Consider the following 18,540-nt stretch of genomic DNA (forward strand, 5'->3'; position numbering starts at 1 on the left):
TGCCTCTGTGAAAGCAGCGTTTGAGAGACTAAATGCACATAGACCATTATGTTGTGATAACCAGAGGTTACACCAGGAGCACCCCATGGTCGCGCGGTTTCTTACTGGCCTGTCAGCAGAATTCTCAGTTGCCAAAGTTCAGATGTTGACGGGATCCGATGTTCCCACTCTTGCTGAGGCATATAATCGACCGAGCAGGCTTTCCATGTCTCTTCCCTCATCCCAGTCAGACTCACTGACCTCTGCTATGTCTGTCTCCTATGGTCGAGGCCGAGGTTTTATTCCTAATACACGAGGCCGTGGTCGAGGCACAGGAGGACGTGGCAAACTTCAGTGTACCTACTGCGGAAGATTTGGACATTTAGAAGATAGATGCTTTGACAAGAATGGGCGACCTCCTGCACATTCAGCTAAAGTTGTTCCTACAACTCAAGTTGCCAAACCCGAGTCCCCTGCTGTTCCTCCTTGTGATTCGGTTACACTCACTCGTGCTGAGTATGATGATTTGTTGGCACATCATCTGTCTAGTCCTCCCGTGGTTGATGTTGCATGTTCTGCAGGTGATGATTTATCTTGCCAAGGTAGTAGGTGGATTATTGATTCAGGGCATCTCAACATTTAAGTGGAAATGCTTTTGATTTTTAAATTTGGATAGTGTTGCTAACCATAAAAAGGTGGTTCTTGCCGATGGAAGTTCCTCTCCCATTGTTGGCCAGGGAAATATCTCTATTTCCCCTACTTTTCAGTTATCAAATGTTCTCCATGCTCCTTCATTCCCTCAAAATCTGTTATCTATTAGTCGTGTTGCGAAAGAGTTGAATTGTCGAGTAATATTTGATCTTGCTTGTTGCACTTTTCAAGACTTGCTGACGGGGAAGACGATTGGTGGAGGCTATGAGGAAGGTGGAGTCTACTATCTACATTGACCCGTTGGCTCTGCTCATTCCGCAGTTGAGTCCTCTTCTAGTCCGCTGCTTTGGCATCATCGTCTTGGTCATCTTTCGTTGCTTAAATTGCGTAGAGTTATTCCTCACATCTCGCCATCCACAACTCTGCTGTGTGAAGCGTGTCAGCTTGGGAAGCATCATAAGAGTTTATTTCCGTCTAGTCAGAGTCCCTTGAGTCAAAATTTGTTTGATCTTCTTCATGTTGATGTTTGGGGTCCAAGTAGAATTCTTAGTCGTTCTAAGTGTCATTATTATTTAGTCATTGTAGATGATTTTTCCAGATTATCTTGGGTATTCTTGTTAAAAGATAGGGCTGAAGCTCCCATTATTCTTAAATCCTTGATTATTGAAATAAAAACTCAGTTTAATTCTTGCGTCAAAGTTGTTTGCACTGACAATGCTCTTGAATTCAAATCCTCTGACCTATTACAATTTTACAAAAACCTTGGGATCCAACCTCAGACCTCTTGTCCTCATACCTCGCAACAGAATGGAGTAGCGGAGCGCAAGCATAGACACATTCTAAATATTGCCCGTTGCCTTATGATTCAGTCTAATATGCCCCCATCTTACTGGGGAAATGCGGTTCTAACTGCGGGATACCTAATAAACTGTATGCCCTAAACCTCAGTGGGGGATTGTATTCCCATTCAAATTCTCAGACCTGAAGCTCCTCTTTTCCCTGTCTCACCAAAGGTGTTTGGTTGTGTCTGCTTTGTTCATAAGCTTGGTCCCAACTGAGATAAATTGTCTTCCCAATCTATAAAATGTGTTTTTGTTGGGTATCCTAAGCATAAAAAAGGATATCGTTGTTATGATCCCATATCACAGAGAGAGTATGTCAGTGCAGATGTGTCATTTTTTGAGTCTATTCCATATTTTTCTAGTACTTCTCCGAGAATACATGCTAGTCAAGGTGATTCATTTCCTCTTCCTGTTCCTTCTTTTCCATTAGAGTCAGTTTGTCTTAAGCCTCTTGTTCCCAGTCCGACTCCGTCTCATTACAAACATCCTCCTATGGTGTACACACATCGAGCTCCACCCAACTCTATGCCCGTGCCATCAGCTTCTCCAGAGGTGAGTGTTCCTGAACCTACTGACGATTCTCTTGTTGATGATGATTTACCTATTGCTCTTCGGAACGGAAAAAGACAATGTACACTTCATCCTATTTCTCAGTTTGTTTCCTAGGCAAGACTTGGTGAAAATATGAAGAATTTTGTATTAGCATTATCTGCTGCATCAGTTCCTCTCAATCATCATCAAGCTCTTCTGGACCCCGAATGGGCGAAGGCCATGCAGGATGAAATGAATGCACTGCTTTCACGGCAAACCTGGGACTTAGTTGATCCTCCACCTGAGGCTGATATTGTTGGTTGTAAATGGGTCTATACTATTAAGTATAACTCAGATGGATCGATTGAAAGGTTTAAAGCTCGCCTGTTTGCGAAAGACTATACTCAAACTTATGGGGTGGACTTCTTTGAAACATTCTCTCCTGTTGCTCGTCTTGCGACTGTTCACCTTGTTTTGTCAGTCGCAGTGCACCATGGTTGGCCTCTATGTCAGCTTGATGTGAAAAATGCCTTTCTGTATGGAGACTTGGAGGAGACAGTTTACATGCAACAACCTCTAGGGTTTGAAGTTCAGGGGGAGTGTCAGAAGGTATGCAAGTTGAACAAGGCAATCTATGGTCTAAAACAGAGTCCCTGTGCGTGGTTCTCCAAGCTGGCTGAGGTCATGTCAGCATTTGGGTTTGTCCGATTTGCCTCTGACCACTCTTTTTTCATTAAAAAGACTTGCACAGGGATTGTGGTCATTGTTGTATATGTTGATGACATTATAGTCGCAGGAAGCAGTGAAAAAGACATTTCTGACACAAAGTCTCATCTTCAGAAACACTTTGTGACTAAGGACTTGGGACCACTTAGGTATAGAGGTCACAAGGAGTAAAGAAAGATTTGTTTTGTCACAACGGAAATATGTCTTGGATCTGTTAAAGGAGACAAGGATGTTAGGTGCCAAACCTGCAAGGATTCCTGTGGATCCTAAGGTTCATCTATTTGATGAAAAATCAGAGTATGTGTACAATAGTCGTTATCGCTCGTTAGTTGGCAAGCTATTATATGTGACTGTAACCAGACCCGACATATCTTTATTCGTGAACAAGATAAGTCAGTTTATGGACAAACCTACAAAGGCTCACTGGGAGGCTTCAATGATGATTCTATATCTAAAGTTATCTCCTGGTAAAAGACTATGGTTTAGACAAAATCCTTCTCTCGATGTTACTGCCTATTCAGATGCAAATTATGTAGGGTCGGTTGTTGATAGAAAGTCGAAAACTGGATTCTGTGTGTTTGTTGGAGGAAATCTGGTTACTTGGAGAAGTAAGAAACAAACTGTTGTTGCTGGGTCAAGTGCTGAGTCAGAGTATCGGCTATGACTCAGACTGTTGCTGAGATGATGTGGGTTAAATCTGTGTTGACTGATCTCCAAGTGAAAGTCTCATTACCCATGGAGATGATATCTGATAATAGGTCTACTACTTATATTGCTAATAACCCAGCGTTTCATGAAAGGACAAAGCATATTGAGGTGGATTGCCGCTATGTACGTGACCTGGTACAAACTGGGTACATTTGTACCAAGCGCATATCTTCAGAGAACCAAATTGCAGATGTCTTCACTAAACCCCTAGCTAGTTCAATTTTTTCAAAATGTTGTGACAAGCTGAACATTATTGATATATATGCTCCAGCTTGAGGGGGAGTGTTGAGAAGCAATAACTATATAATGGGTCGGGTCTCTGGTATTTAATTATTCTTCTTAAGGGTATTATTGTACATTCTTTGTTGCTGGCTAATCTCTCTATTTAAGTGAGATTAGCCCTAATGAGAATACACAATTTCTATTCTTCTGTCTCTCTCTTCCTCTCTCTCTCTTGTTTACTTGAAAACCCTAGCCGCCGACTTCAACAATTTCATCGTAATCTATACCATATTCTTGACTATACCCCCAGGCGACTAGACGAGCTTTATATCTTTCAAGTGACCCGTCACTCTTAGTTTTGACTTTGAAAACCCATCTATATCCTATTGTTTTTTTTTCCTTTAGTTAAATTTTGAAAATCTCAAGTTTTAGCTTTCCTAAGTGCTCTAAAGATCATTATCCATTGCATCCCTCTATTCTATCATTTTCTTGGCTTCTTCAAAATTCTTGCGTTCCACATATGAATGAATAACACTAACACATACTCTATATTTAGGCGAGAAGGATTCATAGGATATAAATCTAGAAGGGTTTCTCCTAGTTCTCTTGGTTCTACGAGGATTGTTTATTGAGGAAGGCTCACTAGATTCACTATATGTAACGCCCCAAAATTTTAAACCCAAATTTTTGAGGATTTTTTTTTTAAGCGGAAACAACAAATGATTCCAGGGTTAAGTATTTCAGAACGATACAGGAAGGTAAAAGCAAACCACACCATTTATTTTTATTTCAATAATAATAGAATCCAAACAGAGTTTATCACATCATCAGTCTTAAAACAAAAATTTCAATCAAAAAGCAATTAGGACCGTCAGGGAACAAATAAATCTAGTCATGGTCAGCGCCTCACCCTGCTTCGCTCATGGACTACTCTGTGCCTGAAAATGATAAAAATTATAGGAATTAGACTACCACGTCTAAGTAGGAAAATTATAATTATTCTTGCAAGTAGATCATGTGTCAGGTGTGTGATGTGGGTGTCGTGTTTGATTTTCAGTCTATACCTAACACATAAAGAATTTGATACAACAGCAATAACAGACATATATCTAAATAGAAAGGTAGATTATGTAACAGTTATACTTAAGCACAAAACATTTTATGCAACTACAACCATTAAGCAAGGTATTAAGCAATTAAAGCAGAACTTACACTAACATGAATAACATCTATATAACATCCATAATATGAATTCAAATAACTAATATATACACAGTTTAGGATTGTCGTTTCATCATAAGCACCGAATATAAAGCATGATGAAAGAGTATGCAATTGTCTCTTTAATGACTCTAACACAGTGATACCTAACTGTTCTAGTTGATGTTTATCTTTTCTTATCCCGTGGGTACACACGGGCCAAGGCAACCATCACAGAAGAGAACGTTCGGGAGTATATTATTCAAGGTTGTTTTATTAACCCGAACATTCTAACTGTGACTGAAAATCCCAAGGGAGCAGCCAGTGACCGAGAGAAACTCCCAAAGGCCAAAACCAAAACATGATGCATCCCTAGCTTCTGCAGAAGAACATGGAACTACCACCTAGGACACAATTGGTAGTCCGGGTCCCCCGACTCTGAGGACTGGGACCAACGAGTCGCTTTACGCTCGAAACTAAACACGTCCCCAGAGTTTTGTACCACCTACCCTCTCCAAGGTAAGCCTGAAACTGAGTGGGTTACTCTTTTTATTTAAATTTATTTTCCGAAGCACATGGCATTTCCCCAACTTCCTTCTACTACCATGGCAGTAGAATTCCCATCCTTAGTTTATTTACCCAGGTATAAAACCATCACAATCCTTTGTTATATTTATTGCATAACCCACCCAAAGTGCTCTGGTGCCTCTAAACCAGTCAAGCACGGATGTTAAAATTTATGTGGTTGTTAACCCTTTTTAACTTGAGTACCAAGGTAAAGCCTTCAAGTACCCGGCTTGGTGATTCACATGCCAACCTTAAACCATAACAACCACACATAAATGAAAATTTATTCTTATTTATCAATCACTAACATGGTTTTCTTAAACTAAAAGAGTGGTTACAACTCTCTTTGACTGGAATCGTCATTAACTTAGCTCGGGGATCAATGGTGATAAAATTTACTAAAATAATAATTGGCACATTCACAAACCCACTATTGATAGTTCCTTTATAGGAACGTGAGATTTCTATGCATACTATTTACAACATGTAAAAGGGGAAATAGGCATCTCCTAAAGATCTCGAACTAATTGCAATGGTCGAAACTAACATATGCAGTGTCTATAGCCAATATACCAAAACAAATCCTTTCGATGTACATCACAAGACATGCCGCAAATAATAGAGTCTGTAACTTATTCTACCTATTTCAGTTATACAACACAGGAATTCAAAAATAAAAATCCAATATGAATCACTCAGCCATTCTACTATATCCCACAGATTAACTAAGTGAAGTACAGTACGGTGTGTTACACCGAAAATAAAGGAAAGAACCAAAAATTTATTTAGCCGCATGAACTAAACACCCCTATTTTTTTTTAGTTCAGCCCTCATACAACATATACATCAAACAGTGGTTTCAGCCATTCTACTGCATTTTACAGGATTATTAAGTATTAAACATGTTGTATTATGCAGAACCAACAAAACAAAAGAACAACTACTGGACATATACAAGACTCAAACATGGGCAGCACCTGGTTTTATCATAAGTAATTCAAACTAAAAACACAGGCTTTAAACATGCATTTACATTGATTAATCATATGAAAACAAATGTCCAGACCCTTATGGTATTCAAGCATGGTCATACGTGTACAGACTGTGTGCCAGTCTACCCGAATGCATCATTTCTGTTACCGAAATTTTTCCAGAACATAGTACACCAACCCTCATGATCCCCATTCCTCTAACATAGACAGCTCAGAGAGGCTGCATATTACAGGTCATATACTGATGTAAAAACCTAAAACTTCCTACCTGTTAATCCAGTTACACATAACCAAAAGAACTTGTAACAATTTAATAGAATACAAATGAACATTCAAAATTATCATACCAAGGGCGTGGCTAACCTCTTTATGTATATTTCCTTTTGTGAGAAAAAAAAACAAAACTTAATTTCTCTTACCCAACTACAAACTGAATCATACTAGGGGAATAATTTACAACTTTTCCCTATTATAACCCATTCTGCCCCATTTCGACAGGTTACACATATGCAGACCATAATTTAGTTCAAAGAATAATCATGTAACAAGGATTTCCAGAATTTTTCTTTTTACTTTTCAGCATAATCGAAATTACATCATACAAATAAAAAAAACTATTTGCATAACACTGAATACAGGTTTCATAACAATGTAAAGATCTGGGAAGATAAACCCCAGATTCCCAGTTTAGATTTGGGCTTTTATTTTTTTATTTATTTATATATTTTTTTTTCAACAATCGAGATCCCCCAATTTAGTTGATTTGGGGTTAATCGGACCACCCTTCATACTTGACCCCAAACTCCCAAGAAACAATCAGGGAGATCTACTCACGGACATTGCGTTTGTAGAAATCCCCAACTGTCCCCACGCCACTCGTGATTTGGGGGTGTTCTTTTCCCCACTCACTCACACCCCGAGCACGCGAGCTACCTACACAGAAAAAAAACAGTAACCTACTATTATCCGGCGAGGTTGTTGCGACATCCACGAGAGGGGTCGGTCGGCCTGGACAGCACCACCACCGGCGAGGTCGGCTCTTCACTGCAAGGCCTCGAGCTGCAGCCCGAGATCGGAGGGTGATTCGAGGTTTAGAGAGGTAGAAGAGAGTGAGAGAGAGAATGGGACAACGAGAGGGAGAGAAGGAAGGGTTAGGGGTCCTCCCTTTGTAGGTGGGTGGCCTCCCGAAAAGGAAGGGAGGCATACCCTCCCGGCGGCTGCGGGGTGTTTTCCCCCAACTCCCCATCTCTTTGCGTGTTAGGGTTCAGCTGAACCCTAACACCCGATATATCGGGGGAGGGGTTCTCCCCCCTCTCATGTTATGTTTATCGGGCGGCCCTCCTATCGCCCCCCCCCCCCCCCCCCCCCTCTTTATCCCTCCCTGTAATAAAAGTTTATTACAGGGAGTGGGTCGGGTCCGGGTCCGACCCCCGACCCGCGATGCTGGACCCAATTTGATTTGGGTCCGGGTCGCATGAACATTAGTGGACCCAGGGGTTGGATCCACTTGGGTCCGAACCGTGGATTTGAAAAATCTAAATTCTTAGATATTTATTTCTATAATATTACTAAAATACTCTAATATGCGCATTTTTCTTTTGGATCCAATAACGGATCCTAGGCCCAAATCCACATAATTCTTAAGTTTTAGTATAAAATTTGTGGTTGTTACACTATATTTTTCAATTGCACTGTTAAAAGTGTTTCTATCTCAATGTGTATACGTAATTGGTTCACTAGATCTTCCTTCTTCGTTAGTTTGCTCAAGAAGTGGAGAATGCTCACTCTCTTGTGTATCATTTTTAGAAACATCAAATATCATTTCATCATCACTAGAAATTTCATCATTTCTAGATAATAATTCAAATAAGAAGGAATAATCGACATTATCATCGTGGGGTTTATATTCCTCAAAACCACTTAAATTTTCTAAAAAGGTTACATTTCTAGAAACATATAGTTTATCAATTTTGACATCATAACACCTAAATCCTTTTTGTGTTTCCGAGTATCCAAGAAAAGCACAAAGAATGGTTTTGGGTGAAAGTTTATCATTTTTGTCGATAAGAACAAAACATTTGCATCTAAAAATTCTTAGTCTATTATAATCGGATTTTTTTTATACATGATTTCAAAAGGTGATATTTTATTCAAGTTCTTTGAAGGAAGGTGATTTATAAGATATACGGATGCAAGAGCCGCCTCTGCTCAAAATCTTGTAGGGATTTTTTGATAGATAAGCAAAGTCCTAATGGTTTCATCTATATGTCTATGTTTTCTTTCGGCTAAGCCATTTTGTTGGGGTGTTTTGGAAAATGATTTTTGATGAATAATTTCATTGGTTTAAAGATAATCTTTAAAATCATTTGAGAGATATTCTCCTCCGAAATCGGTCCTAAGAATTTTTAATTTGCCATTGAATTGATTTTTTATCATCATGCAATATGTCTTAAAAGTAAAAAAATTCATGTTTATGCTTGAGAAAGTATATCCAACAAAATCTAGAATAATCAACAAAAATGACATAGTAAGAAAATCCTCCTTTAGATATAATGGGTGTCGGTCCCATACATCCGAATGCTCAATTTCAAAAGGTTTGGCTGTAAATATAGTTCTTTGTCCAAAAGGTAAGCTTCACATTTTTCCAAGAATGCAATCATTACAAGTAAAATTGTCTTTACATAGATCTTTAACAAAATGCAAATAAGAAAGCTTGATAATATTAGGATACCCAAGACGTTTATGTCAAACATTTATATCTTTATGTTGGGCAATGTTACAAAAAGAGTGTTTTGGAATTTGGAGAAATTTCATGTAATATAGATCTCCTTTCCTAGAGCCTTCCCCAATCAACTTCTCGGACCGACGATCCTGTATCCAACATTTATTTGATGAAAATTTGATATCACAGCTATGCTTCGATAGTTGAGAGACCGAAAGCAAATTTAAGTTTAACTGAAGAATAAATCTAAGTTTAAGAATAAAAAATCCTTGATCTTCAAAAATTTCAATTCCTTTAATTTTAAGAGAAGCACCATCCACAATTGAGACAAAAGAAGGAGATATATTTTTTGTGTATTCGAAAAGAGCAAAAATATTTGGAGTCATGTGAAAGGAAGCACCCGAATCTAAAAGCCAAGAAGTCTTACCGGGAGGAGAGAAGATTGACATGACGGCCCCGGAAATGGATCCCTTGAGAAGCAGTTGAAGCGCTTCCATGATTTGACTTAGAGACAATGCTCCATTGTTTGAAGTAGATGAACCTTCCTCCTTATGTGGTTGAAATGTTATAGATATGACCACCATCTTTTTCCATTTTGGACACACCGGTTTAATATGTCCTGGTTCTTTGCAAAAATGACATAATTTTACTATAATGTCTTCCTTGGTACCTTCCATTTTGGCCACCATTTTCTCGTGCTCCTTAATTTTGATTTTGAAATTTATTAAAATGAGGGGGGTTGTATGTTTTCACATTATTCCTCGGTCTAGAGACGACATAGGCTCCTTCATTTTCATCTTTAGAAAGAACGCCCAACACACTTTGATTGGTTTTGTTCATTCCCAATCTAGTTTCTTCTCCACTTAATTTAGTAAGTATATATTCTAGAGGTGAAGATGTAAAAGAAGATAAAAGTGAAGATTTAGTTTGCTCAATTTTGGGTCCAAGCCCATTCAAAAAGTTGAAAAAGTGATAATCTTTCAATTGCTTATGCCTTAGTTCAATAGCTTCTCCACTCCATTTGGGTTCAGGGAGTGCAAGTTCATCCCAAATGGATGATAATTCGGCAAATTACTCTCTAATGGACATTTTTTGTTGTTGAAGGGTCAATGTTTTTTTTTGAAGATAGTATTTGTGGGATAAATCTCTTGAGGCATACATTCTCTCAAGATAATCCCAAACTTGAAATACCTTTTTAAATTTCAAAATATTGACATTTATCCTTGTTTCCACTGTGGAAAAAATCTATGAAATGATTTTGTAATTTTTCTTTTCTCACTTTTCATGCTTCTTATTATATTCTTCAAATGCCTTCTCTCTTTCTTTCCCATCAAGAACCTTAACTTCACCTTTTACAATAATGGTGATTTTTTGTTCGGGTTCGGGAATAGTGCCTTTGACATAGTCCCAAAGGCCTTTTTCCTTAATATGGGCTTTCATATTGCCGACCTAAACATGATAGTTGAACCCATTGAATTTAAAACCGAGGGAAAAATGAGAATCCTTTTTCCCTATAGAAATGCCTTTATGGGAAAGAAAGAGTCTTCAAAAATTGAAATCTTACCACAACGGATCTTTTTTGAGCTGACTTGATGTATTGCGCTTCACTCGAAATGATTTGCAAGAGCTTTTTATGTTAAAAGAATGAGAATGATGAATGTGCATGTTCTTCGAGACGACCACCATGATGACGCAATACCGGAGCTCTTTTTCTAGAGACCAAGCTCTGATACCGTGTGTAATTGTCTTTAAAAAGACTATGTGCACAAAAGTACTAAGTTCTCAACGTGTGATGTGTGCACAAAGGCACCAGAAGAACACTTAGAAGAGATGTGCACAATGGCACAACTAATACAAGTGATTACAAATGCACAAAGGCATAAAATAATATAGAATCTTTATTGTAATGTAAAGAGCTTTTACCAAAAAAGCTTCAGAAATACAAAGGGGATGAACCCCTATTTATACAAGTAGGAGGCCTTGGGGGCTCCACTCATAGACTTTGGAGCCCCTTCAACGGTCACAATTGTGACCGTTGGAGGGGCCCAACGTCTATGATGTGGCCCCCAAAGGCTGGAAAAAAATAAAAATAAAAATAAAAATAAAAAATAAAAATGGGAAAAATAAAAAGCCAAAAAAAATTACAATCATATTCAAAAAATGAATATGCATAAAAAATGAAATGACAGTTTTACCCTTATTGGGTATTACAATATATATATATATATAGAGAGAGAGTTAACATTTTAACACCTACCAAGGGGCTCAAAGGCCCATATTTATACACAAAGGAGGGAGTGAGGAGCTCCCAAAATATAGCTGTTGGGAGCTCCCAACGGCTAGAATTCTAGCCGTTGGGGATCCCCCAACAGTTTGATTGTCAAGAACAATAATGCCGTTGACAATATAACAAATGTCAAACCTAAAAATAAAGAGAAAATAAAAGTAGAAAAAAACTGTTCAGCCCCTAATGGATCCTTCCTATTACAAGTTTCAAAAGACAAAATATCCCTGAAGGGTAAAACATATTACAGTCACAAAAAAAAAATTATATATATATATATATATATATATATATATATATAAAGTGATTGGTAGCTGCGCAACCCTTAGGTGCAATGAAATGATTGTGGCCATCCATCACGCATCACGGGGCGTGATGGATGACCACTGTCCAAAAAACACAAAATGACGCTAAAACACGTTGTTTGCGCGTTTTAGCGCCTTTAGTGGCATTTTAAAGCATAGCTAAAGGTCCCAGTTCTGCTGGGACCTTCAGCGGCGCTATAAAGCATGACTAAACATCTTTTTACAAAGGACATGCACATCCGCCTGGGAAATGCTGTTTTTGTGAGTTTTTTTGGGTGCGATGGCCTTGCTCGTTCCACTGTAGCTGCTTACCTAAGGGTTCCTCAGGTACACATTTTTCTCTATATATATAACACTTATATTCTAACACAGGTAACAATCTACATGATTCACAATCGCATCTTGCATGTACATGTTAATGAGGATGATCTAGATCTTTATGATACTTGGGAAGAACCTAAAGCCATCTCAACAAGGTTCAAGGTTTCCATATTCTGGTCTTTATCTTAGTGCATCCAGGGCTTTCTCCATCCATAGCATTTCTTTTTGTCCTAACTACTGTAAAATATGTGGTAAGGATTTAGCACATTGCTTATAGCAATTTGGAGTGATCCACTAAATTAATAGTGCACATGAAGAATGTAAACAAATCAGCACTGGTGTACAGCACATATCTTTCTTCTCTCTGCAAAAGAACATGGCTACATCAACTTCACTTTCATTGTAGCCTAGCATGTGTTGGTTTTTGGGAAGATCCCGCATTGATCTCAACATGGTTCGAGATTCCATGGTCTACTTTTACCTTAACCTTTCAAAAACAGTGAGTCAGTTTTATGCAATATCCATAATATAGACAACATTGCTGAATTAGGGGATCCATGCTAATCGTCCCTTGAGAACTGGTATTTGCAAAAAATTGTGGTAATATGTATGCAAAAAGGGCGGTTAAGCAAATTTAGTTAAGATACTTATCTAAAGTCACAGTGGTTCCAATTCCCTTCTTAATGATGTAAGATTCAAATATTCAATTGTCAAGGCTTTATTATCCAACTTCCAGAAAATGTACTGCTAACCGGTTTCACCTGCAGTAGTTTGGAACCATGATATAAGATCTAGTATTAGGCAAAGAGAAGGCTGATGGAGCGTGGAAGTGGAAGGGGAAAAAATTGACTGCTGATTATTCTTCAGTATCCATCACATAGTGTGGTTCTATTCCAAAGTGCTTGTGATAAAAAAGACCCTACTTGGTAGAGAATGTTGAATTCTAGTATTTCTGTTGGGCATTCCCAAATATGTGATGTTATTTATTATTTTTGCAAGAGAAGATTCCAAGAATCATCAAAATCCTGAATTCCTAGTTTAAGTTGAACGATACACTAGATTATTACAGGTACAGAAATAGGGTATGTTCATTTGCTTTTGTACACCTAATCACTGATGAGAGACACAAAATGAGTTTAGATTTACATGGACAAAACACCATCATATGTCAAGGTAAAAATTACATAATGGCCTCTGTAAACTAATTTTCCTCCATTATCATGCATAGTTTTTGTTTGATGTTCAAGTTGATTTAGGACTTCATAAGGGATCAGCCATTTGATGCCTGGTACCAAAGTCACCAATTTTTTTTGAAAAAGCTTAACTATCGATCATCTTTAGATGCAAGGTTATCCATAAAGCGGGTGTTGCTGTATTATTTTTTGCAATACTGAAGGAATATCAATCACTAACAAATAGGATCAGGAACATCTAACAATTTTGGTGTTGCTGTACTATTTTGTATTATTTTTGTCAGAATTGAAGGAATATAACTTGGCAACAGTTATTGAAAATAAACTAACAATTATGCATGATAAAAAATAAGAATGTTTTATCTTGTATCAAATGCCCGTTTGCTTTGCAAAGTTATTGGATAAATTTGTCTCAGATATGATATTTTCTCCCACAAAAATTTCTCCTTCCAATCAAATGGCCCTTATTTTGAACAAGATCTTAATTTTGACAACAATTTTATGTGGATTTCAACCGCAATCATTTTGGTGTCATCTAGGACAAAAATTTCATGTTCTTTTTATGTGTTTAAAGTTCTATTTTTGATAGATGATGCTACAAATTTCTCATTTCTCTGGGCTAATAGTTGATGCTACAAAATTCTGATCTATATGGCCATAGTGTTCGTTACTTTTGAGTGGCAAACAATAATATGATCTTGATGTTCTTCCATAAAATTTGCTGGCAAAAGCTTGCAGCTGAGGTACGTGGTTTGAAAGAAGAGATCAGGAGACTTCAGTTGGCTAACATGTATGTGTGTTATCACTTGTTCTTAAGGAGATGTTAACATGTCCATCTTTGTATAATTAATTGTGTTATTTGTGTATCTGTTCCTTTAGGCAGATGATGGGTAAAGAACTCACAAGCTTGAGTTTGACCGAACTTCAAAACCTTGAATATCAACTAAATGAGGGTATACTGCGTGTGCAACATAGAAAGGTGCCTAGAGTGTTTTATGTTTCTAACGACTTGTTAGGCTGGAAAGTTACACATTTGCTGTAATTTATTCCTTAGGTGTCCCTTTCATTTACAAACTTGCAGTTCTATAGTCTTAATTAGGAAATAATTTTTCAGGAGCAATTGCAATTGGAGCAGCTTGAGCATTCTCAATTAAAGGTAAGCAAGATTATGCATAAAGACAAGCATATATGACAACATATGGTGCATGACTTTGTTTCAGGAAACTGTGATTGTAATGTTAAGATGGATGTATTCTTTGTGTATGTATACCTATATGTATATACGTTAATATAATATATAATATAATATAATATAATATATTATATTATATATATCTTAGTCAACCTAGTTGACTAAGGTTGACTACTTCTAGCTGTTGGAAGCTAGTCCAACGGCTAGAAGTGGTCCCCTCTTTACTCTCTCTTTCCTCTATCTCTCCCTCTTCTTTCCCCTATAAATAGGGATGGGTGTGTGCCTTGTGTAGTGAGAGAGTGATGGGTAGTTTATAGGATTTTGGTGTGTTTGAGTGTTTGTAGTGAGGTTGTTTGTAATTTTGTATTATTTGAATTTCATTCTTAATGAAATTGTTTATTTTTAAGTCTTGTGTTCCATTGTTATTTCTATGGAGAATGTGTATTCAAATACATTGTATTTTTGGTTCTTGGTATCCATTCCGGGGTACATTGAGATTCATGCCATTTTCATGACATGTAATTCTTTGTTTATCTTGTAAACTATCAAGCTTTATTTTGGGATATGTATAAAATTATGAATGAGTGAACAAACAACACAATTACAATCTCAGAAGTGTTTCTTGAGTTCAATTTTCAAGGGTAAATTTAAGAATACATTTCAAACTGAAAAGACTTTTTGTTGTGCAAATTAAATACTACCGTACCAATTCTAGCATATTGAATTCTTGAGTGTGTTGCCATATGTTTTTTATTGCTCTTCCATGTCCACTGGTTACTTCAACTTGCATCATATATCTCTTTGTGCATGTGCTGTTTCAGGTCTTCATTGCACACGTTAAAACCATTTTCAACACTATTCTTTAATTTTATTGATTGCATCAATGCCCATGCTTATTCCTTCTTGTGTCATATTCATAATACTCCAGATCTCTATATTAGCATAATATTTTAAGCAAAATTACTTGGTTTTGTTGTTGATTATTTACAAAACCCATCTTCTATAAGAGTGTGGGTTGCATTGATGTCTTCTGAAAATACCCTTTGATAAGAGAAGCCTCATTCACCACATAAAAGCTTGACCCTACTGTCCACCTGATCCCCACATTCATTCTGTACCAACTCATAAAATGCCATTGACAGGGCCATGTCTCAACATTTGTTCTGAGTGACTAATGCTTCTGTTCTTTGATTATTTGATGGGCAAGAAGTAACATGTGAAGTTATGTCTTCCTTTTATCTCAAAATGATGCATTTTTCTTGTCTTTATTCAGTTTCTCATGTTCATGTTTATCATTCTCTCTGGTTTTCCTTTGAAATGAAAAAATTGCTTTCAATAAAAAAAGAGATGATATTGGTGTTGCGTGAAAGTGGAAAGAGTTAATGAGAGAAAGAAAAACAATAAGATAAAAAACAGCATAGAATATTAATCAGATGCTAGAGCAATCCGAACAAGGCTGACTTCCCAATCTGCTGTTGTCAATCCATGATAAATCTGACCATTGCCATTTGGCTTTTGAAAGGGAAAAATCTGAGTTTGGATCTTCTCATGGATAGATATTGATTCCTCTTTTGCACCTCTAAAAGTTCTTTTGTTTCTCTCATACCAGACATATCACCTGGCAAGGAAAGCCCACCATCTCTATGCTATCTCTATCTCTTACCTTTTTGCAGTCCATGGGGCCACGAAAATCTGCGTAAATGAAAGTGCTTCGCATTCATGAGGGAATTAGTCTGACCACACTAGGTGGAGGAATTCAGTAAAGTGCAGGACCAAAAAAGATACCAAGAAGTCTCCTCACTTCACTTGCATGTGGCAAAAACTTGCTACATAGAAACATCACATTTTGAGGTTATCTTACGGTTAGATGTCAAAGGCGGCCTAGGCGCAGCCCCACCACTTGGGCTTTTGGGTGGTGGGGCCTTATTTTACTGCATAGGCGTTGCTTAAAGCCTAGCATTGTCTTCTTTTTGTTTTACTTGGTTGGTCAAGTGGTCAACCAATACAAGGTATAAAAAAGGGAAGGGCGTGTAAAATTGTCTATGAAGAGACAATACTCATACAATCACAAATATTCAAAAAAGAAGTGCACGAAAGCACTCTCACAACACTTGAACAAAATATGCAAAAAGCATATAAATAATAAACATGCAATAATGCATGTATTTCATAAATAAAAGCAAATGCTTGAGACTCTCAAGCTTGGAGAATCACAAGGGGGAACACCCCTATTTATACAAGAAATGAGAGGTGCAAGGGGGCTCCCCAAAGGAGTCGTTGGGGAGCTCCCAATGGTCACAATTGTGACCGTTGGGGGCTCCCCAACGACTCTATTGTGGAGACCCCCAAGGCACCTTTTTGTAATTACAAAAAGGAAAAAATATAAAAATAAAAGAAATTAAAAAATAAAGAAAAAGGTACAACATATTCCAAATGGAATATGCGCAAAAGTGTAAAAAGACTAAAATACCCTTTTCGGGTAAAAAGGGAAAAAATGTATAAATATATATACTTATATATAGAGATACGTATACATATAACATATGTATACGTATCTCTATGTATATAAGTATATATATTTATACTTACAATAATGTTTTTGAGTGTACATTTTAACACCCCCCTCAAACTTACGGTGTGATAACCGCAAGTTTGTCAAGAAGGAAATGAAATCTAGGCGAACAAAGTGCTTTTGTGAAGAAGTCCGCAAGTTGATACTCAGACGTCATGTATGGTAGATCAATGACCTTCTTCAAGTATTCTTCCCTGACATAATGGCAGTCCATCTCTATATGCTTTGTTCGCTCGTGAAATGTGTGGTTCTTGGCAATGTAGATTGCACTTTTATTGTCACAACAAAGCTTTGTTGGTTCTTTGACAACTACTCCCATATCTTCCAAAAGTCGTCTAATCCATACTATTTCCATGGTGGTAGATGCCATGGCTCTGTATTCGGCTTCAGTGGATGATAAGGAGACCTTCTGTTGCTTTTTACATCGCCATGAGATTAAAGATTCTCCTAAGAAAATACAAAAACCAGTGGTGGAGTGACGGTTACTAGGGTCACCTCCGCAATCTGAGTCAGTATAAGCAAGCAATTTTAATTCAGAAGAAGAGGATAGGAATACTCCCTTATTTACCGTTCCCTTCAAATATCTGATGATGCGAAGCACAACACCCATATGAACGGTTGTAGGAGCATGCTGAAACTGGCTGGCTATGTGTATAGCATGTGACAAATCGGGCCGAGTAATGCTGAGATACATTAAAGAACCTACCAACTGTCTGTAAGGAGTAGGATCGATTAGAGGAACACCGTCGTCAATCTTCATTTTTGCTCCCACGACTTCAGGGGTTTCGCATACTTTGTCATCAGAGATTCCTGATCTGTCAATAATCTCACAAGCAAGCTTAGACTGAGATAAAAAATAACCACATTGCGAATAGGCAACCTCAATTCCAAGAAAATATGTCAGAAAACCCAAGTCTGACATCTCAAATTTTGAAGTCAAGACGGACTTAATACCCTTGACTCCTTGAACATCATCACCTGTAATTAACATGTCATCAACATATAGTAATAATATCACAATTCCTGCCTTAGATTTTCTAGTAAATAGAGCAGTGTCAGTATAACAGGAGGAGAAACCATTTTCCAGCATTATACTGGTAAATCTGTCATACCAGGCTTTGGGGGCTTGTTTCAAACCATAAAGGGCCTTTCGAAGATCAAGGACTTTATCTTTAAGGATCTCCATGCCAGGTGGAGCATCCATATACACTTCTTCATTAAGATCACCATTTAAAAAAGCATTTTTCACATCCATTTGAAAGATATTCCAATTTTTAATAGATGCAATAGTGATAAGACATCTAATTGTAACCATTCGGGCTACAGGAGCAAAAGTTTCTTCATAATCAATCCCATACTGTTGCCCATACCCTTTTGCAACTAAGCGAGCCTTATACCTTTCAAGGGATCCGTCACTCTTAGTTTTAACCTTAAAAACCCATCGACAACCTATAGTTTTCTTTCCTATAGGTAGAGTTTGAAAATCCCAAGTTTCAGCCCTTTTAAGAGCATTAAGTTCATTTTGCATAGCTT

General features: G+C 37.5%; 1 protein-coding gene across 1 annotated transcript in view; it reads left to right on the forward strand.

The window, feature by feature from the left end:
• The window catches only part of AGL15 (AGAMOUS-like 15), a 97,612-nt gene that overhangs the window by 23,296 nt on the left and 55,776 nt on the right, over nucleotides 1–18,540 (forward strand). The window contains exons 4-6 of the mRNA XM_090000904.1: nucleotides 13,975–14,033; nucleotides 14,123–14,222; nucleotides 14,358–14,399. Coding sequence (XP_089857030.1) covers nucleotides 13,975–14,033; nucleotides 14,123–14,222; nucleotides 14,358–14,399 — 201 coding nt within the window. The remainder of the gene's footprint in view (nucleotides 1–13,974; nucleotides 14,034–14,122; nucleotides 14,223–14,357; nucleotides 14,400–18,540) is intronic.

The sequence above is a fragment of the Nuphar pumila genome, chromosome 3 (assembly GCF_984573655.1).
Source record: "Nuphar pumila chromosome 3, dmNupPumi1.hap1.1, whole genome shotgun sequence".
Taxonomy (NCBI): Eukaryota; Viridiplantae; Streptophyta; class Magnoliopsida; order Nymphaeales; family Nymphaeaceae; genus Nuphar; species Nuphar pumila.